General features: G+C 38.2%; 1 protein-coding gene across 1 annotated transcript in view; it reads left to right on the top strand.

Moving 5' to 3' along the window:
- Nucleotides 1-23,360, top strand: part of LOC125233555 (protein eva-1 homolog C-like) — a 108,473-nt gene that overhangs the window by 38,147 nt on the left and 46,966 nt on the right. Inside the window, exon 2 of the mRNA XM_048139609.1 lies at nt 18,152-18,342. Coding sequence (XP_047995566.1) covers nt 18,152-18,342 — 191 coding nt within the window. The remainder of the gene's footprint in view (nt 1-18,151; nt 18,343-23,360) is intronic.

Raw genomic sequence — 23,360 nt, 5'->3', positions numbered from 1 at the left:
TATACGGTCTGAAACAAGCTCCACTAATGTGGAATATTAAGTTTACAGAGTTCTTAATAAAGATGGGGTTCAAGCAGATGAAACTTGATCAATGCATTTTTGTTATGGAGGGTGAAAGAAAGATTATTCTTGCGGTATATGTCGATGATGGATTAGTTCTTGGAGAGAAAGAAGAAGATCTAGTGTACATAATAGAAAGAATTAGAAAGGCTTTTGAACTAAGAGTCTTAGATGAAGTCACCAATTACATTGGTTTGGACATTAAGCAAGATGAAAATGGGATTAAAATTTTTCAGAAAACATACAGTGAGAAAATCATTAAGAAATTTAACCTAAACAATGCCAAAGAATGTAAATGTCCAACAATTCTGATAGAACAGCATCCGTCAGTAAAGGTTGATACTAAGTCTCATGAGCTTTACCGAGAGATGATAGGGTCATTGTTATATCTTTCGAATAAAACGCGACCAGACATTAGTTTTCAAGTGGGTTATTGTTCGAGGCATCAAAATTCTCCAAATTTAAATGATTTGAATAATGCTAAGACAATTTTGCGATTCCTGAAAGGCTCAACAGAAAAAGGGATTCACTTTAATAAAGATGATAAAGTACTCAGGGGTTATTGTGATTCGGATTTCGCGGGAGATCCAGACACTAGGCGCAGCACTTCTGGTTTTGTGATTTGGCTGAATGGTGGACCAGTGGCATGGAGCTCAAGAAAACAATCAGTAGTCGCACTGAGCAGCACAGAAGCAGAATTCATAGCAGCAGCAGAATGTTGTAAAGAACTACTATTCATAAGGGATCTGATTTTTGAGATAACCAAGGAAAAACTAGAAGTTGAGATGAGAGTAGATAATCAATCTGCAATTTGGCTTATGAAAAAAGGAATCATGGGGAGAAGAAGCAAACACATAGACGTAAAATACTATTACCTAAAAGAGAAAATTGACGAAAATCAGATTACAGTTAAATACTGTCCGACGGGATCACAGCTGGCTGATATACTAACTAAAAGTTTACCGGCTGTAAAGTTTGAAAAATGTCAACGAAGATTAGTGTTTTAGTGATATTGTGGCTAAAATGAGTCATTGAGTGTAGTATAAGTGCGGGCTAAAGTGAACGTTAATTATTTTTTCGGCTCATGTCGGGGTTTGTTTATAATTATCGTAGTATGTAAGTTTTTATAGGGTGTGTAAAAATAATACAGGAATGTGTATTGAAAGAAAACTTGAGGATTCTGGAAACATGAAATAAAGTTAGAATTAAGGGGTGCTTAATAATGATTCACTTAAGGGGGTGTAAGTGTATTAGTGTACTAATGGTAAGTGAATCAATATAAAAGCAACCAACAAACGAACTTGAAAAAAGAGTAAAACCACACATTCATTTAGTCATTATTTACACAGTGTTCTGAAGTTATCCTTAAGTATTTTTTCTAAATTTTATTTATTCCATATATTATTATAATTTTTAGTATTTTAGTATTTGTTTAGAGAAGGGAAGGATACGTAAATTTTATAATCGATGTATATTTGGCAATTAGTAATGATGTATCGAGCGGTGGAGAATAAAGATAAGTATGAGTCGAGAGGTGGAATGAATAAGGGAGATAGATGTAGTTAATTTATATATTAGTAGTGATGTATCGAGTGGGAGAATAAAAGATAAATATGAAGCGAGAAGTAGAATAATTAACTGTTTATTTATATATTTGTAGCGATGTATCGAGTGGGAGAATAAAGAATAATATGAGGCGAGAAGCTGAATAATTAACTACTTATTTATATATTAGTAGTGATGTGTCGATTAGTGGAAGTTTATATTATATGAGAGTACATGTAGATATGTACTAATTAATATTTGATGATAATGTTTTTTGAAACCTTTTGTTTTTTGGTAAACTAATGTGATGAAAGTTTTTGAAATATTGTTCTGGAAATGAGATTGTGGCCTTTTAAATAAAAGTTGTAAAGTATTAGATAAAAGTTGTAAAGTATGTACTAACGCTTCAAGCAGAGTCGATTGAGGGGGTGTGTTATTGTGAAGGTTGAATATGCAATCGACTCATGCTTGACCAAATTTAAGTTTGGAACCTCAGTTGTCTATGTGCAGACTTTTGAGTTTTCAAACGACACTCTTTTGACAGGACTCATGATGTAAACATGTTTGTGTAAATATATATTAATAAATTATAAATAAATAACGTTCGGATAATCCAAAGTGCCTTCCTATTGTTCCAAGGACCTCCTGTGGGAATTTCCACATGATCAGTATAGATCGTGAAGTGCCTCGCCTCTAGCATGTGTCGGAAGTATTTGATACCTTCGTAGATCGCGAGCAGTTCACGATCATACGGTGAGTATTTGGTCTGGGACGGACTGAGTTTCCGGGAAAAGAAAGCCAATGGCTGCCATACCTGGTCCTGCAGCTGCTGCTGCAGTACTGCACCCAGTGCTACGTCTGATGCATCTGTAACCAACGCCAGCTTAGCCCGACAATCGGGATGAGCAAGTAACGCTGCGTTGGATAGGCTTTCCTTGGTCTCGTTGAAAGCCTTCAGAGCATCGCCGGTCAGGTTGATGGGTTTGGAACCTTTGACTGCTCCACCCAGGAGAGCGTTGAGAGGTGCTTGGATTTGGGCGGCATGCGGCAGGAATCGCCTGTAAAAATTGGCCATACCCAAAAATTTCCTCAGCTGCTTGACGTCCTTGGGTGGTGGAAAGTCACGTATGGCTTGGACTTTGGTGTCTAAGGGTTTGGTGCCGCTCTCCGAAATCAGGTAACCTAAAAAAGTTACCTGGGGAGCCCCAAAGACGCACTTAGACACGTTGATCACCATGCCGTAGTCCCGGAGTCTGGTAAAAACTTCACGCAGGTGCTGTTTGTGCTGCTCTTGGTCCCTAGAAAAAACTAGAAAGTCGTCCAGGTAGCAGTAGACGAAGTCCAGCCCGCGTGTCAGCTCGTCCACAAACCTTTGAAAGGTCTGACCTGCATTCCGGAGTCCAAAGGTCATAAATGGAAATTCGAACATACCGAAGGGCGTCGTGATGGCCGTCTTCGGTATGTCCTCCGGACATACAGGTATCTGGTTGTAAGCCTTTACTAAATCAATCGTACTAAAGACCTTAAAACCAGATATGCTGTGTGTAAAATCATGCAAATGCCTGATTGGGTACTTGTCGGGGATCGTCCGAGCGTTGAGCTGACGGTAATCACCACAGGGGCGCCACCCATTATCTTTTTTAGGCGCCAGATGCAGTGGTGAAGACCAAGGGCTCTCCGATGGTCGTGCTGTGCCGCTAGCCAACATACCTTCAAACTCCTGTCTCGCCAACTTCAGCTTGTCAGGGGCAAGACGTCTCGGAGCGCAGGATACTGGGGGACCTGGAGTGGTGCGAATGTGGTGTTGTGTGTTGTGAGGTATAGTGCGTTGAATACCAGCAGGTCGTGTGATTTCAGGATATTCCTGTGATAAAATTTGATGGTAGCAAGAATCGCTGCCGTTCATGACCTTGACGGAAAATATGTCAGCACTATTAGTAGCTACAATAGCATTGGAAAATAAGCTAGTAGTGTTATCTATAATACGACCTAACCTTTTACCACCACAATCTACAATTATACTATAGTGCGCTAAAAAGTCTGCACCTATAATCGGTTTTGTAACCGTAGCTACCACAAAACGCCATGGAAAGTCGCGCCGGAGTCCTAGGTCCAGGTTGAGATGCGCGTAACCGAAGGTTTCGATCGGCGTCCCATTGGCTGCGGAGAGGTTGTACCCCGTGGGCGCTCGACGCTCGCGTAGTAACGACTTGGGGAAGACGCAGAGGTCGCTACCGGTGTCGACCAAGAACTGCAGCTTCGACCTTCTGTCGGTGACAAACAGGCGACGCGAAGTGACAGGGCGGTCAGGAGTCGCCATTACCGACTGCCCGTGGCATTTCCCGACTTGTTGTAGTCGCAGGGTTGCAAGCACTTGCTAGCGTTCTCCCCATGTCTGGAATGGTACCAGCAGACGGGAAATTTTCTGTAGCTGGACTGGGATCTGGTGCTGGAACGGCTCTGCCTCCTGGAGCGGCTACGATCCCTTGGGCGGGATCTTCCCCCACCATGGTCCATCTTCAAGTCGCGAACCTCTCTCCTGAGTGCAGCTATCTCCCTCGCCAAGGCGTCATTACTGGAGCCTGGTTGCTCGGAGCTGGCGGAAGCGACGTGCGATGAACAAGCGCAGCGTGGGCCGATATCGTAGACTCTGTCAGCAAGGTCAGCGATAATGTCCATAGAAGCATCTGGGTGACCTGCGAGGACAGTTTGCACAGTCACAGGTAATCTGTTGGTCCACATCAAGCGTAAAACGTCGTCCGATATACGATTCGCTGCCAAGGCCTGCAGGTGACGCAGAAACTGCGAAGGCTTACGCTCACCCAGCTCTTCATGGTGCAGAAGTTGCTGGATTTGTTTCTCGGTCGTGTTGCTCAGCCTACTGATGAGTTCACTTTTCAGCTTTTTGTACCTATCAGTTGCCGGTGGGTTGGTGATAACATCCCTGACCTCCTTCGCATATTGCCGATCTAACTGACTGACGATATAATTGTACTTGGTCAGATCCGTGTTGATGCCGGCCACGTCAAACGAACTCTCAACCTGTGAGAACCAAATCTCCGGGTCCTCTGGCCAAAAAGGTGGGAGTCGCATTCCGACCTTACAAACATCGGATGAGTCCGTCGTCGATGTTGTGGAACCGAGCGGAGCAGTAGTGACGGATGGTGCAGTGGAAACAGGCACTCCAGCCGGTACTTCTGTGACGGGCGGCATAACGGTACTTTTGTTATCTATTTTTCTGGACACTTCTACGTACGGTTTTCTGGTAAATATCCTTCGGTCCTGTGTTCTTCAGGGGTCACCAGTATGGGGTTGCAGGCAGGGTACGTGACGTAGGTCAGCCACAAAATGCAAACATCCACTTTCTCCAATAAATATTATAATGTCTATAAATATATTTACAACACAGAAGGAATGTCCAAAGTTCAGAAGATAGAAACACAGAAGGTAACAGTACGGAAGAAATTTAGAAATATAAAATACAGCGTAAATAAACGCAAAGCGATAGCGATCGTAATGCGTCGAGCGGTCATAAGCGACATGCGTTTCGCGTCAGTATCGTGCATCGACTGAGGTGGGGCGCGGCGCTTGCCGGCCGGTACTGGACGCATCGAAACCGGGCGCAGCGAACAAAGAACTGCTATCGCGGTGCGCGTTTGCATAGCACACAACGACCTGTTGGTACGGCAAATTATTGACGGACGATACATAAACTTAACGTGTATATTATAAATATGTAAATGTAATATAATATTGTGTTTGTTTGTTTAGTGATGTAAGTCAGTGTATATATGTGTATAAAATGTATATAAATAAATATGTGTATATATTAATGATTTTATTTTATTATAAGTGTAAATATGTTATTAATGTAAGTTTAGGTGTAAGTGGGAAGGTAGCCCACAGCACAATCGCTTACGTTTCGTAAGCGTATCGTAGCTAGCACGGAAAATAATAAATGACAGGGTTAGGAGAAGCAAAGAGTTGGGACTTTTGCACAGTAGTGGGACACTAACGGCTCAGCCACGACATTGATCTAAGCGCGACAGCGGTGAGCGGCGGCCATACATTGGAGCGAGACAAAGCGATGGGACTTTTCATTCGCACGTACTTATGGCTGCCGCTCACCGCTGTCGCGCTTAGACCAATGTCGTGGCTGGGCCGTAAGGGTCACTTGCACTACCGAAAACGGAGGGTTAACCCGAGGCTAACTCACCATTTTATATGGAATTCGACAGTTGACCGCCCACTATCCTTGAGTTAAACGGGTCGTTCAGGTAGCCCTAAAGGAGATTAGAAAAGGAAATAAGGTTATCTATGACATGATAACAATCTTTTTACTCAGGTCGTAAACACATCCCTCTCTGGAGATTCAGAGTTATATGCAAAACCTTCAAAGTATGCACTCTGAGATATATTCTCTCTCTATAATACTCATGATATTTGCAGTCTGTGCGGTGGCCTAAATTCGATTCAGATATCACGAAAATATTCTCAACAATATGTTGTCATACGCTACGTCAAGTAATATCTCGGGGTTTATACACTGGTTTCTGGAGATACCAAGAGAGTTGAAGCATATTTCAAAATACTGTCGAAATATGCAATAATACTTATCGGTTGAGACGAGGTATTTATCGGTACAGAGGATGTTATTTGTCAAATGATGGTTCTTTCATAATAGTCATCATAATGTGTTGCCAACCGCTGAAAATCTTTCTTCTGGTTGGTCACTACTACGCCGCAGTCGGGTTGGTGTAGAGTATAGGTAAGGTTGTTGTGTAAGGTTGGTAGGTACATTAAATATCCGAGTAAACTGCTACAAAGCATGCATTGCACATTATATAATCGCCTGGCGAAAAACACGATTCAGAAAATTCCAGTATATTCCATATAATCCAGTCAAACGGACTGTGAAACCTATGCCTATGGCACTTAAACGTTTGCCAAAAGCCCCCACGAAGCGGAGTCGCAATACTCAAAAAAGTTTGTCCATTTAAACACGTCTTCAATTTTGATAAAAATCTGTAGGTACGGTGACTACGCTAGCGCTACTAATCAACTTTATGCAAACTGTATGAATTTTTGATAAATAAATATTATAGGACATTCTTACACAGATTGACTGAGTCCCACGGTAAGCTCAAGAAGGCTTGTGTTGCAGGTACTCAGCCAACGATATATGTAATATACAAATACTTATATACATAGAAAACATCCATGACTCAGGAACATATATCTGTGCTCATCACACAAATAAATGCCCTTACCGGGATTCAAACCCGGGACCGCGGCGTAGCAGGCAGGGTCACTACGCGCTAGGACAGATCGGTCGTTTTGATGAAGTGATGGTTATCAGACATATCTCTTAGTGTAAAAGTAGTGCCATGATGTTGTCACACCGGCGTTTCCACAGGGTTTTCTACAATCTAGAATTGAAACAGTGCGGGGAACTTGGTCTTTTCGAATCAGCCTTTGTAATCGTTCCGGGAAGCAGCGATGTGTGGAAAACATGGGAATTCATCGGACATACTCTGATTTGCTTCGTTGTGTAAGACAGGTGCTCGAGTTGTAGGTACTCGTAATAATTTGAGCAAAGTCTGCATGCTGAGCTGTAAAATATTCAAGGTTTACTATTTGCATTGCATTTAGAATTAAGGTAGGAGTTTCGTAGTTGTGTTAATATTCCATGGCCGTGTAGTCATGAAACTGTACTCTTAATGCAATTTATTCAAGAGCAAGTATTTAAAATAAATAAAAAAACGCTGGGTGCCTCTTAGCGGTAAGAGCATGCGACTTTCAATCCAGAGGCCGCGGGTTTGAACCGTACACAATGAGTTTTCGAAATGTGCGAAATGTCATTTGATATTTGCTAGTCAAGCCAAAAAACTCAAAATAAAAAATAAAAACTCGAAAAATCTTCAGTATTTTGTTTAAATTTGTTTGAATGTTAGTCAGTCACGAATAAACGATTTATAGTCTATAGAAAAAGGCTCAGGAAATTTCTTTCTGTTTTTCTTACCGAAATTGTATAGGATAGCAAAAAAGTTTCATACAAACTTTCTGGGACTTCTCGAAAGTATTTATAATAATTTTTAAGAAAAAAAAACCGTCGCCTTTCGGGTTCTGGTGAAAGTTACTTGCGAATGTTGGATTATGTAGAAATGTGTAGGTATTTTTTAAAACTGCTTTTAATGCTTTAATTATTAGATGGCAACATAAATGAATATACGTATAACGTTAAGGTTTGAGGAGTTTCCTCAATTCCTCATGAATCCGATATTATATTATAAGAAATCGAAGCTTGACAAACTTTGACTTGAAAACTCAATATGCTTAACAAACATAACTAAATAAATAAATGTCACTGTTCTGAACTTAAATGCATGCTTTTCTTGCAAAAATACCAAAGTCACTTATGAGTGTGCCGTTCAGATTTGAGGAGTACGGTTCTGACTATCATCAGCAGTTCCACTGCACCAAATGTCACTGTTCTGGACGCAAGTGCATGCTGTTCTTATAAAAATACCAAAGTCACTATAAGCGTGCCGTTCAGATTTGAGGAGTTCGGTTCTGACCATCAGCAGTTCCACTGTACCAAATGTCACTGTTCTAGACGTAAGCGCATGCTGTTCTTATAAAAATGGCAAAGTCACTATAAGCGTGCCGTTCAGATTTGAGGAGTTCGGTTCTGACCATCATCAGCAATTCCGCTGCACCAAATGTCACTGTTCTGGATGAAAGTGCATGCTGTTCTTATAAAAATACCAAAGTCACTATAAGCGTGCCGTTCAGATTTGAAGAGTTCTATTCTGGCCATCATCAGCAGTTCCACTGCACCAAATATCACTGTTCCGTACCTAAATGCATGCTGTTCCTTTAAAAACACAAAAATCACTATATGTATGCCTTTCAGATTCGAGGAGTTCCCTCGATTTCTCCAGGATCCCATCATCAGAACTGGGTTCTGAGAAAAATGGGACCAATCTGTATGCATATACATTCAATTAAAAAAAAATTTCAAAATCGGTCCAGTAACGACGGAGATATCGAGGAACAAACATTAAAAAAAAAAAAAAAAAAAAAAAAACATACAGACGACTTGATAACCGTCCTTCTTGAGATATGAGGCGACGGTTAAAAATCGAAGACGTGAGCCAAATGTACAAAATCTTTGAGAATTATTGATGTATACTATTTTCTTTTATATATCGGTTATATGAAGTATTTCCTCTAATTGGCTCACTTTGCTCTGAACTTTGGTGCCTAAGTAAATAACATCTATTAATAGGTATCTGTCTACGGCAAGTTTGTAGACATCTTCAGAGAAACTATGATAATATGATATTCTATTTGTATAAGCATCTATCTAATTTAATACTTCTAATAAGCCTTTTAGTAACTGCAAAAGTTAGGGAACCCCTTGGGATACTTCCTAGGTAACACTTTATGATTACCAATTTTATTTTTAGTAATTAAGAATGTATATTTGATGGGCAGGTATTTATCAAATTTCTTCACCAAAGTAGAAGTACAAATAATACCTATGCAATGTATCTTAATAGGAATTCTGTGGTGTTGCTAACAAACTTTTCATCGGCAACAATTACATAAAAGATTCAGTTCTGATAAAATTTTTTGGCGTTAAATTTGTTTCAATTCGATACTATTGATTTTAATTTTTATTACTTCTTATACAGAGGCCGGGACAAAAGGGGTTGCCGGCCGAAGACATAATATAGAGGATAGGTCTGAGGCGGGCAACCCCATTTCCCGCCGAGGTATGTATAGTGCTTTTCTCAAACATGGTATGAAATAAATACTGAAATTAAAAAAACGTTGAATGGCTGTATCTCCTAAACGGTGCTTCGTTGCCCAAAAAGAATTAAATTTTCGTTCCCCTTTTAGTTACCCCGCACAGAACAATAAAAAACAGAAAAAGATAAAAAAAAAATAAAAAAGGAAAAAAAAATCATCATCAAATCAAATATTGCCGAGGCCTTGTACCAGTTGCAGTCGGCACGTCTGTAAAGCCCCTTATAGTCTTTTTTAAATGGCCAAATACCTATTGTTATGTCACAAATACCAGTGACTGGAAATTAAAAAAAAGAGGACTTTGCCGGCCTAGGCCTGCAATGTTTGTATGAAATTCCATTATCGACCTCTTGTCCTAGCCGCACCTGAAACGTCATACATCGCGGTTAATTATAAGGCACATAATATCAATATTACATACCATGTTTGAAAAAATATTACTTAATCGCTGAATTATATAAAAGTACCTACTATAATTAGCAGAACGATATGATAGAGAAACGAATGTTTTTGAAAGTAGTCTGTGGCCAAGAGTAAGTCCATTTTAGGTTAGGTTAGAACTGTAACCCCTACAGAAATTAATGTCTTTGAAAGTAGGTTAGGTTAGAACTACGACCGTGCACAGAAACAAATGGCTTTGAAAGTAGCTTTAGATTAGAACCGCAACTCCGCACAGAAATTTTTAAAGTAGGTTTAAGTTAAATAAGATCTGCGTCCACGCACCCAAATGAATGGTTTTTAAAATAGGTGTAGGTTAGGTTAGAACTTCGTCCCCACACAGAAGCAAGCAGCTTTCAAAGTAGGTTAGATTATTATACATTATGACAGTAGGTACTTTGATCTTTGTTTTTAATAGGTAGCTATAACCATAAAAATCGCAATAAAAATAACTAAGACATAAATTTTAATCTCTCAATTACTAGTACGAAACAGTTGCTTATTATATCTTACTGGATGCGCAGGCTTTATCCTGCCCAAGTCTCCTGAACCATCCTGTATAACTCAGTCTATGTTGTAGCAATCTCTTCCAGCTGGTCTCACGTACGAAACATGCATGAGAATGGCTGCCAAGTACTCATTTAAACTTGATAATTGCATCCAGATATCTCGAGCAAGTTAGAATGCAGTAAGTATGCTAATACTCGTATGTTGCCTATTATATTATAAAGCGCAAGATAATTGGGAATGATCGATGATAAATAGGTAATGCCCCAACTCCACGATTCTTTGGAAGTATTCAAATCATTTATTCAGAATTTAAATTAGTCGGGGATCGAACCCAACAGATGTTGAAAAAATACATTTTCATCACATTTGCTGTTTAAAGGTCTCATTGCGTCTACGTGTACTGAAGAATAATGTACTATTTTATTACCAAGGGAGTAATGGATTTAGTTTTAAAAATTAATACAATCCGTACAATACTTCAGGCAAAGGATGTTTCAATCAGCCAAGAATATTTTTGCACAACTAAAATTTGACTATTAGCTAGCTAAAAAAAATATAATACGGTATGAAAAATGCATTTTATATATTATGTTTTACAATTATTTGAGTGTGTTATACATTTATTTTGTAAATTTCACGTAGATAAATCCAATAAATCGTTATAATTTGCAATTTGGCAGGAAATTGTGACGGCCATCTCGATTTGCGCTTGACCGCGTTGCCCGGCAGTACAACATAAATAATAAATAAATAACGGACACGTAAAATGAGTTCAGTTGCATGCTTCTTTGAACATTGCATTTAATTTATATGCAGTATTTTAGTGTTTCTTTGTATTCAAAAAGCGTTTGTAATCGAGAACAATGGATTTATATGAAGAATCCGATATAGGTGAAAATAGTGAAAATAGACTACTGGTCGCAGCGGCGCCACCATTCATTGAAGGTTTTGCCTTATGATTTTTTTCCTCTATGTTTTCCTCTCAAATGTGATGAAAACACGTTGACAAAATCCCCCTTACCTCCCTTGTTGCACAATATATTACTATTAATGGTTCGATTAGTGTAGTGCGGCAACCTTTATAACTCCTAGTAACTATTACAGATATTTATTATGACATGTGCCGTTAGATACTTGACACTGACTTTAACCTGAAAGCCTGGCGGGTCTTGAAAGGTTTTTCAAAACCCGCCGGCTCCCACAGTTTAAAAGTTTAAATCATGACACCTTAATTCATTTTGTCATAATTCAAAATTGAGTGTTCATATTTGACGTGTGGGTTTCGAAAGGTTAATGTTAATCTTAAGGGTCTCTCACACTTATTCATTAATTTATTATATTTTTTTTTTTTTCAAATTTAATAAGTGATATATCAGTTGGTTCCTGATAATGAACCTAATGACGTGTCAAATTTAACGAAAAAACAAATACATATAATCACGCCTGTGTCCTATAAAGGGGTAGGCAGAGCACATGAACTACTAAGTTTCAGTGCCACTCTTGGAAAAAAGGGGTTGAAAGAAATCCAAATTGTGACATTGCAGTGACAGGTTGCCAGCCTCTCGCCTCCGCCACAATTTAACCCATGTCCCACAGTCGACTTCTATGACACCCACGGGAAGAAAGGGGGTGGTGAAATTCTTAACCACACGGGAAAAATATTTCATAAAATATGTAATTTGATTTGTTGTAGGTAAATTTTGACTTCAATTTTTTTGACTTAAAATTATTTCGCTGAAATGTTTTAAGAGAGCTTAAGGTACCTACGTTAAGCATATGCCTGAAAGGTACCAGTTACTTACGATTCCATACGGAATACAATTTCCAAATTGCACGAAAAGCATTTCCGCTTTTATCCAAATTGCCTCCCGTTTATTTATCATTGTAATAGAATTGTCGGAAAACGTAAACATGCTGAGGTATTCTCGTTTAATTCCAGGATAAGTAATCATAGACTGTTAAGGTCTGAGAATAATGTGAGGTAAGAATAATTTGATGTTTGGTATATACTAATTATTCATATTCTTATGATTCTAAACAAGATACTCAAGCTCACACGGCGTACATATACGAAATTTTTAAAATGATTTATTGATTTATGGCCAAGTTCACATTGTAACAAAAACTGCCCTATACTTACATTTACATATGCTTAGTAGTTTCCAAAACCTAAATCCTAGTTGCATTGAGTATTAAAATGCAAGGCTATTTATTCTTTTTCATAAAAGTCATTTCGTTTCACTGGGGTACGACTAAAGGCCAGTGAGTTAAAAATTAATAAACCTTAAGAAGAATATGTCTTTCCCATCACGGAACAATGGTATTCCGGACCTTTGGGAGGCGTGCGCGGGGCCGAAGCCAACACGTAGAGGCCCTTTCGACACTTTAATGAAATGTAAGGGGTACACCGAGCGGATGTTGCCCTTGCCCGTATCATGGGACACACGCAGAGGCAACACCCGCCAGGGTGTAAGGACTATTTGAGAGTTAATGGAATCTAAAATGAACTGGTCTATTTTGATGAAAGTGATGGACTAAATACTGGGCTATGGATAAAAAACCGGACGCCTGCCTAATAAAACGGTATCCAATTTTATTTCCGGCAGACGGTGACTCGTCCCCACAAGATGGGCCCCCACAAAAAGCGACATCCAAGATGGCTCAAGGGCAACACCGGTGTGAGAACTCAAGGGTGTCGAGAGGTGTACACCGCTTTCTGCCCAGTGGCTATTAAGCCACTGCACCAACTCGCGTCTTATGCAAATTTTCACTTATATATTATTCTTATGCCTCAATAAAGACAGCATGTTTTGAAACAGCGAAATTCTCCGGCAAAGTATAACGTCGCGTCATTAACCCCGGCCAATTCCGTTTGGAAACTTTCATGGGCTAGAAGGTGAGGAAACCAGAACGTTCTCAGAAATTTGGGTAAAATAAACAAAATCTTCATTTTGAAGGAAATGTTTGAATTTCGCCAGAATTTGCACCTTACATCCAGGAGCCGTGGGTTTTGTACTCAAACTAATAAAGATAAGTTTCGAGCGTATTAGGCACGCCCCTTAAGTTTAAACTAATTAATGTGGAGATTATCGTGTAAACTTGGATTACAGTAGGCATATTAGAGTTTCATCTCTAAATAAGGACTATATTTGAATGGGCAATTGAGGGCAGCTACTTGATCGTGCCGAAGCGAAAATTGTATTTGGAGAATAACTTTATGACATTATTTCTGAAGAAATTACAGTCAATTAATCGTCAATTAAATGTGAAATAAAATACATACTTTTTAGGGTTCCGTAGTCAACTAGGAACCCTTATAGTTTCGCCATGTCTGTCTGTCCGTCCGTCCGTCCGTCCGTCCGTCCGTCCGTCCGTCCGTCCGTCCGTCCGTCCGTCCGTCCATCCGTCCGTCCGTCCGCGGATAATCTCAGTAACCGTTAGCACTAGAAAGCTGAAATTTGGTACCAATATGTATATCAATCACGCCAACAAAGTGCAAAAATAAAAAATGGAAAAATATGTTTTATTAGGGTACCCCCCCTACATGTAAAGTGGGGGCTGATATTTTTTTTCGTTCCAACCCCAACGTGTGATATATTGTTGGATAGGTATTTAAAAATGAGTAAGGGTTTACTAAGATCGTTTTTTGATAATATTAACATTTTCGGAAATAATCGCTCTTAAATGAAAAAAAAGTGCGTCCCCCCCCCTCTAACTTTTGAACCATATGTTTAAAAAATATGAAAAAAATCACAAAAGTAGAACTTTATAAGTACTTTTTAGGAAAATTATTTTGAACTTGATAGGTTCAGTAGTTTTTGAGAAAAATACGGAAAACTACGGAACCCTACACTGAGCGTGGTCCGACACGCTCTTGGCCGGTTTTTAACCTTCAAGCAATTCGTCCTTCGAATTATTTACTTTAATTAGAATTAGGTGGCTGGGTGTGCCTCTTAAAAATAAAAATATAAAACGTCAAAGACTTTTCTCATCGTATTCTTTAGTGCGGTCCCGTTTTAATCAGTATAATATCATGGAAGCCTAGACCTATGATAACTTATCGGGATTAGTCAGATGCTAAAAGACTTGCGAATAACTCATAGGTAGGCCACACAGATTGATAAAAAGAAAATAATTATAGAATAAGAATAAGAATAATTTATTGAAAAAATTGAATTATATTATATCTCAATCTCAGTACACTGGAAAACATCTTAATACACCATTTGGTACTAAATTAGTGTAGGTAATCTGGGTTTGCTCCGTCCTAGGAGTTCAAGATTTTTTCACTCTATTTGAATGTTTGGTGCCATCTGTCAGGCAAGCAACGCCGTATTTACTTGCATATTATTTACAGGCGTTAACCTTAAGCGGTGGTAAAAAAATACAATGAACCTCCGTAAAATTAATACAAATAAATTGAGGTTTTAAAATAAAACCGGCCAAGAGCGTGTCGGGCCACGCTCAGTGTAGAGTTCCGTAGTTTTCCGTATTTTTCTCAAAAACTACTGAACCTAGCAAGTTCAAAACAATTTTCCTATACATTTTTTATAATGTTCTAGTTTTGTGATTATTTTCATATTTTTTAAACATATGGTTAAAAAGTTAGAGGGGGGGGATGCACTTTTTTTCCTTTAGGAGCGATTATTTCCAAAAATATTAATATTATCAAAAAACGATCTTAGTAAACCCTTATTCATTTTTAAATACCTATCCAACATTATATCACACGTTGGGGTTGAAATGAAAAAAAAAATATCAGCCCCCACTTTACATGTAGGGGGGGTACCCTAATAAAACATTTTTTTTTAATTTTTTATTTTTTTACTTTGTTGGCGTGATTGATATACATATTGGTACCAAATTTCAGCTTTCTAGTGCTAACGGTTATTGAGATTATCCGCGGACGGACGGACGGACGGACGGACAGGCAGACATGGCGAAACTATAAGGGTTCCTAGTTGACTACGGAACCCTAAAAACTGTCTAAACCCTTATAGGCGCCATTAAGTTGCCAAGTAAAGCTAACCAGCAACTGTTTGTTGAATATAATCTTTATTTTACTGGATTGAGCTCGTAACATTTAATAAGAAAAGCATTAAGAATGAGAGCTCTTTGAACAAGTTTTCGTGGTAATTAATTCTGAGTATTGTTTTTAACTGAAATATATTCGGTGTAGGTAAGCGTTGTTATAAACAATTACGTAAGTATTAACTTGGTTGGAAATTTTGTTGAGGTACTACTAGAGCGTTATTGGAGTCTAATACACGGTGGATTTTGGTTCAGGGCAGCTACCAGATCCCGTGCTTTGCTGCGCCACGTTCAAATCCTCTTAGAAGACTTTTCCGAGATTCATAATGAATAAAAATTGGCGTTTATAGATTTTAGGAAAACATACAGAGTTTAAAAAAAAAACTCTAAACGGTGTAACCGTTCCTGTCTAGGCTAAAAAACTTTTACCTCTATAGGTACATATACAAGCTCTATGGGTACGATAAAAAATTCCGAATAGCAAAGCCTCAAATCGGGAAAAACTTTTCTATACAATTTGTAATATTAATGAAAACTTGTTTGTCACATGCTTACTTTTAATGCCAATTGATTTCATTTTTAACCAGTATCTTAAGGATCAACTTACGCTAAAGTACTTACTTAATAACCTAAGTAACCTAACCACAAAATTAAAATTTTTAAAAAAACCCCGACCGCTACATAGTGGACCGATTTTCATGAAACATGGCTAAGAACACTCCCGAATAACTCAGCTTTCAAACAAAAAAAACTAAATCAAAATCGTTTCATCCGTTCGGGAGCTACGATGCCACAGACAGACACACACACAGACAGACAGACAAACAGACAGACAGACAGACAAACAGACAGACACGTCAAACTTATAACACCCCGTTGTTTTTGTGTCGGGGGTTAAAAACTACAAAGTAAAGACAACTTTTTTAAATACAATGAAAACTGTATTTATACTAATAATGTAACACTCCACTAACATGATACCACTAGCGCCATCTTGTGCTGAGTAGCGGAACTTCACCTTAGAACGCACATTGCGAATATAAAGACACCGAGAGATGGCGCTGACGACTAGATAGATGCCGCTAACGACTGTGCAACACAGAAACTATAAGTAGGGACGGCGATTTTGTTCGTCATTCGATCTTCAGCTGATTTCTAGTGTAGACGGTTTCCCGGCTCTCTAGTTTAGATCTCACTACTGAGTGTTGCGTACGGTTCCCGAACCTTCACTTAGTACCCGGTGTATCTAGTTGTACCGTTAATTTAAATAAAGATACGAACTTGCTATCCGGTTAGTTTTACTACTCGCCCTACGCCCGAGCCCCGGTTACACTAACAATTTATGTCGGGGTTATTCACTGTTCCCCGTGATCCACTGTCCCCCCTCTTTCCTAGATATTTTGATCCTGTATAGGAATAGAATCGATTGAAAAACACGTCCTGTATAATATATAATAATTCAATGTAATGAGTGAAGCATCGTTGATGTAATAGGTGGGTACTAAGTTTAATTTGTTTCTGAATTGTGTTTCCATGATAAGTACTTACAGAACAAAAATTAGGTGTAATTTAATTGTTTGTATTTCCCTCATTTCATTTGTACGTAATTACAGTCGGCATAAATAATAGAGGACGAATTAAACAACCTACCAAAAGTGTCGGACGACCTGAATAGCTTTTTTAAATATATAAATATAAATCTGTACAATGTGCTGTCAGACATTTTTAAGTATTGTGCAGGGTTAACCCACCATTTTATATGGAATTTGACAGATGACAGCCCACTACTGAGAAGTGGTTGGTGCAAGTGGGCCTAAGAATAACCTAACCACAAAATTAAAATTTTGAAAAAACCCGGAAAAAATTTTGAAAAAATTTTGGACGGACGGACGGACGGACGGACTGATAGACGGACAGACAGACAGACAGACACGTCAAACTTATAACATCCCGTCGTTTTTGCGTCGGGGGTTAAAAATAGCTCACCCTATTTGGCCTCTGGTCAATTATGGTGCTCCCACATTGGCTGATAAATGTTTTACATATAGAGGTAATACTGTGTAACAAGGACAGCGTACTGTCAATGCCATCGCGCTGTCTCTGTCACACAATGTTAAATAACATTTATAACAGCCAGTGTGAGCACCAAAATAGGTGTAACAAAATGACCTTTCAGAAAAAAATTGGATCGAAATTTCCTCATACAAAACGGTACACGTTTGTACCATAATGTCAACGTATAAGAAAAATAGCCTCTAGTAAATTAAGAAGCTGTATCTTGTTTATTTATAAAAATCCCTCCACGTAATATCGTGAAACGCCAGATCGTCTTATTGTATTCTTGGCTTGTTTCGAACTGTACCACACTTAATCCTTAGATTACTCTGGGGATAGATTATATTGCCATTATCCTTATGTAGCTGGCTGACTGCTTCTGGAGTTTCTTTTCTGATTACAATGTAGATAAATTACCCTAGAAAGAATTTTATCGCTATACATTTCTGGTTTCCGTGCACTTCAATGGTTAATTGTTGAAGTATTTAGGTAGGTTGATAATCTACAATTGTACATACATACATACACTAAATGCTTGTTTACCAAAAGGGGTAAGCAGATCACATGAAACTGCTCAAGTTTCAGTGTTATTTTTTGCAAAGACGGGGTTGAAAGACGGACGTCATAGGTCGCTAAATAAAATATGATCTAGTGGTATTTATTTCAGCACAGATAATATTTGTATTTTTCTTTACAGGTTCCCTGGCTAGCACGCTCAAAGATATGCACCGGACCGCGTGCGACGACGAGCTGGTGTCGCTAGCATGCCCCACGGGCACAGTCGTCAATGTGCAAGCGGCAACGTACGGTAACGGGACACGCACGTGCGAGAGCGTCAAGCCGGGACAACAGACGAGCGATGGATGCTTGTGGCCTAATTCTATGCAGGTTTGTGTGACTGGCATTGTTGATAAGCCAGAATAATAATATATGCGAATATGTCGCTAACATGCTCCACGGGTACAGTCGCCAATGTGCAAGCGGCAACTTACGGCAACGGGACACGCACGTGCGAGAGCGTCAAGCCGGGACAGCAGACGAGCGATGGCTGCTTGTGGCCTAATTCTATGCAGGTTTGTGTGACTGGCATTGTTGATAAGCCAGAATAATAATATATGCGAATATGTCGCTAACATGCTCCACGGGTACAGTCGCCAATGTGCAAGCGGCAACTTACGGCAACGGGACACGCACGTGCGAGAGCGTCAAGCCGGGACAGCAGACGAGCGATGGCTGCTTGTGGCCTAATTCTATGCAGGTTTGTGTGACTGGCGTTGTTGATAATCCAGAATAATATGCGAATATATGTCGCTAACATGCTCCACGGGTATAGTTGCCAATGTGCAAGCGGCAACTTACGGCAACGGGACACGCACGTGCGAGAGCGTCAAGCCGGGACAACAGACGAGCGATGGCTGCTTGTGGCCTAATTCTATGCAGGTTTGTGCGACCAAGATTATCTCTGGCCGAGAAATACCAATGCAATTATATCGCTAGAATGCTCCTCGGGCATAGTCGTCAATGTGCAAGCGGCAACTTAGGGCAACGGGACTCGCACGTGCGAGAGCGTGAAGCCGCGGGACAACAAACTAGCGATGACTCTAAGAACAAATTAAATTAATTTGATAGAAAATATTTGAATTTTAAGTATTCACACTACTATTATACTTCACAAACATGAAATAAATGTCATATACAAAGAAAAAGTGACCAAGGCCTCCAAGTGTCCCGAGCTGGAATCGAACCATCGTCCTCCGTTTACGAGACAGATACCTAAACCGCTCGGTCACTTTTTCTTTGTATATGACATTTATTTCATGTTTGTAAAGACTAGCAATGGCTGCTTGTGCCCTAATTCTATGCAGGTTTGTGTGACCGATATTTATTATTGACAACCAAGAAGTGACTTATGGGACTAAATTTTGGTGGGTTGTTTACATTGGAGGTGTATCTTTAGGTTTTGTTTACATTGACTCTATTACTGACTAACAGATTAAATTGTTCAAGTTTCAGTGCCACGCTTAAAACTATCATCTAAATATATAAAAGAAGAAACTGACTGACTGACATATCAACGCACAGCCGAAACCGCAGGTCCTAAGGATTCCAAATTTGGCACGTAGGTTCCTTATAAGGTGTAGTCAGAGGAACACTAAGAAAGGATTTTTTTACATTTCACGTCCTAAAAGGGTGAAATGGGAGTCCAATTTCAACATTTGACTAACATTCATTTTAGTACGCGGGCGAAGCCGCGGGAATAAGCTAGTTAATGACTAAAAGAGCACGTAGTATCGACTAAAAATTCAACTACACAAGCACATTATGATGAGCTGAAATGAGTTTACTCGTATATTATTGCATCAGCTTCGGAGTTAAATGGAATAGAGCTAATAACAAGTTTTCTACGATAATTTTAACTTTGCTGTGTATATAATTAGTTTTACATTATATAAATTTGAACTAGATAATTAAATACCATTTAGGATAGCCAGTAGCTTTAAAATGAGAGCCTAACTACTTATAGGTACATTTGTATGGAGAACTGAGCTTACTGCGGACCTTTTACACGTAAATGTCTTTAGTCTCAAAAACTAGATAACTAGATTGAGAATTTTCGTCTGAAGTCTTATCAAATTTCTATCACGTATATTTAAATTACATGAATATCTACTAGACAGTACTGCATAGTATGTTTGTTAAAATAATAAGGTTGACATTTAAATAAATTCACCTCAAACTTGGGTAATTTCAACCATAATGGCTTTTTCTTTTACAGCTTTAGGAGCCACTCTATCCATTTACTGGACGAGTGGACTGTCTCTTGCTAATATCCAACAAAAGAGCGAGATAACGAATCGGATGTACTTATTGTTGTCTATTTGTAGATTTCCTTCGGGACTTCAGCCGGACTTTAATACCGCGGGTATGTTATTTTAATGAAGGAGTGTTAACTACTTTGCGAGTGAATTGTTTGACTACGATGTAACAGAGTTTTAATATTAGAATCAGAATTTTAATACCCCTTTTCATCCCATGGGTAAGAGTCGACTGTGAGATGTGGGTTCAATGGGGTAGGTAAATTTCGTATAATTTATTTATTATCTTTTTTAAGTGAACGAAATGATGTTTGTGAAATTTAATAGCAGATGAGGTGACAATGCCTTTGCGTGTGCTGAACTGTAAGAAATTATAAAAAAAACACAAATGACTGCTAAGTGACAGTTGACATCCCTTTTTTTTCTAATTTCATAAATTGCGATGGGCTAGCAACCTGTCACGATTTCTTTTAATCCCTTTATTGCTAAGACTAGTATTTAAACTTAAACAAGAGATCTGCCTACCCCTGTTGGGAATAAAGGCATAAGTTTTTATGTAAGCTTGTAAGTTGTAAGGTTAGTTATCAAAATGTTATATCGAACCCTTATTACAAAGCCTTCGCTTTTACTGGATATACCCTAACCTACATATGTCATGAACCAGAATTTAAACATAAAAAGATATATTTTTACTATCACACCAAATAATAAAAAAAATTTTTTTAATGCTATACACAAAAGTAACATAATATCAAAGAGGATCGAGTATTATAGAGAGTTACTGTCGAAGTAAAATCTGTAATCACAGTGCATAGACTGCCATCTCTTGACAATTTGGTCCATATTCTTAGCTCGATATGTGTGAAAATGTCAAATATTAATATTAGCGCCATCTAACTGAGCGTACCCCAAAGGTGTAATGCCATCTAGACCACCGTACCTTTTTCTGTATGGTACTGAGGTACGTTTTTTTCTTAGACTATATCTGTCTATACGGAGTTATATATGTCTTTGATTAATATTAATGTAAATTTTATTGTAGGACGACTAATAATTTAAAATTTTATACAAATTTACGTCCAAACTAGAGCTTCTTTTTTGTATTTTATCCAAAAGTGTGGAATTGCTTCGGGGGAGTGGTTGTGATGTGATATTTTAAAAAGCATTAGCGTTCCCCTTCTTTTTACCCTTGAAAGACCCTCCGCTGTGGTTATTAATAAGCAGCCGCTTGTATAGGTAAATTGATATTGATTGAAAATGGTTTGGGAACAATGACCAATATGCATGAAGAAAAAAAACAGGCCTGTTCTGAATTAATAGTTAGTTGAGATAATACAAAATACAAAAAATACAAAATCATTTATTCAGCAAATAGGCCACGGGGGCACTTTTACATGTCAACATTACAGAGTATTCATTAAAGTTAAACAAATGAAATTAATAGAAATATTAACTAAAAATATTAATCATAAGCAAAGTAGCTATACACTGATATAGAATTAGAGATGTATAAAGTCTCTAAATGTCATATTATTACTAACTATAATCAATACATAAAGAAAGTGCAAACAAATACAAAGATAAAAGAAATCTATAATACTTCAATAGTTGTAAAAGACTGAATATTACAAGTAAAAATATTATACTTAATCAAATAATCCATGGAGATGTATAGCGTCTCCAAGAGTCAAATTTTATAAAATTAAAATATTTAAAAGTAAAAACCTTTGTCAAATAATACAAAAAAAAATACAGAAAATGAACAGCTAAATTACACATTTCAAGAGATGTACAAGTCTCTAGTTGTCAATCATTAAAGAACAAATCAAGTTTACAAATAAGGGCCAATCAAGGTTACAAATTAAGTTTAAAAATATAATCAAAATCTCAGAGATGTATAAGGTCTCTAAGTGTCCAAAAAACTAACATTAACTTAATCAAACGACAACAAGGTCATTAAAGTAAGGAATCTATTTTAAAATAAAATATAATCAAAATCTCAGAGATGTATAAAGTCTCTAAGTGTCCAAAAGCTAAAATTAACTAAATTAAACGACAACGTGATGGTCTCTAGTGTCATCCTTAAGACATTACTTACTTAAGTTTAATTCTTACAAGAACCGAATGTAGTGTCTCGCAATCCGCTCAAAAGTAAAGTTAAATAATCTAACAAAACATGTGGCCCAGGTAAGCTTGAACAGACCAGTCTCCACAAACAGCACCCGTTCACGAGTATGACGCGTATCTCAGCCATCGCCTCCCTCAACCTCCATTCGGGAAGGTGGCGACCCGATCAACACGCCACCGTAAGCAAAGACTTTTAAGCGAGCATGACATGTTCAAGCTAACAGCAAATTGACAAAAGAAAAATCGACACAGTGAAACACGACATTAAGCTTGTAGGTGACATTAAAGAGGGCAACAATGCCTAGTATAGCTATACATAACTAATTACATGCTCAACGTGACTTAGAGATGTAAAGGTCTCTAAGGGTCAGTGTACTATCATACTTTAAATAAATTTTATATTACTACGCTATATAATGAAAACAAAAATCTTAGAGGTGTATAAGGTCTCTAAGCGTCCTACTAACATAACTAATGATACAATACAATCACATGAGAAAAATTACGCTGTGTCATTTTTACTGGATACTAGTACGGTTGTATTACAAACTTCTGCTACCATAATCAAGCTACTGGCTTAAAGGCATTTTTATCATCTATAAAATCATTTACCGTATAGTAAGCTTTACCTAGCAAACAGCGCTTAACATGTGACTTAAATTTGCCGAGTGGCAAGTTCACTACATCAATGGGGATTTTGTTATAAAAACGTGTACAGTTCCCAACGAAAGACGTACTAACCTTACGGAGACGGTGGAAGGGCACGGCAAGTTTATGTTTGTTTCTAGTGTTATAGTTATGGATATCACTGTTAAGCTTGTATTCATGGATGTTTTTCCTAGCATACATAATATTCTCAAGTATGTACTGAGAGGCAACGGTAAGAATGTTCACCTCTTTGAATTTCTCTCTTAGGGAAGCTCGAGCGCCCAGTCCATATATGGAACGTACAGCTCGCTTTTG

This window comes from Leguminivora glycinivorella, chromosome 14 (assembly GCF_023078275.1).
Source record: "Leguminivora glycinivorella isolate SPB_JAAS2020 chromosome 14, LegGlyc_1.1, whole genome shotgun sequence".
NCBI lineage: Eukaryota > Metazoa > Arthropoda > Insecta > Lepidoptera > Tortricidae > Leguminivora > Leguminivora glycinivorella.
The sequence above is the reverse complement of the archived record's forward strand: the minus strand, read 5'-3'. Positions and strand labels throughout refer to the sequence as shown.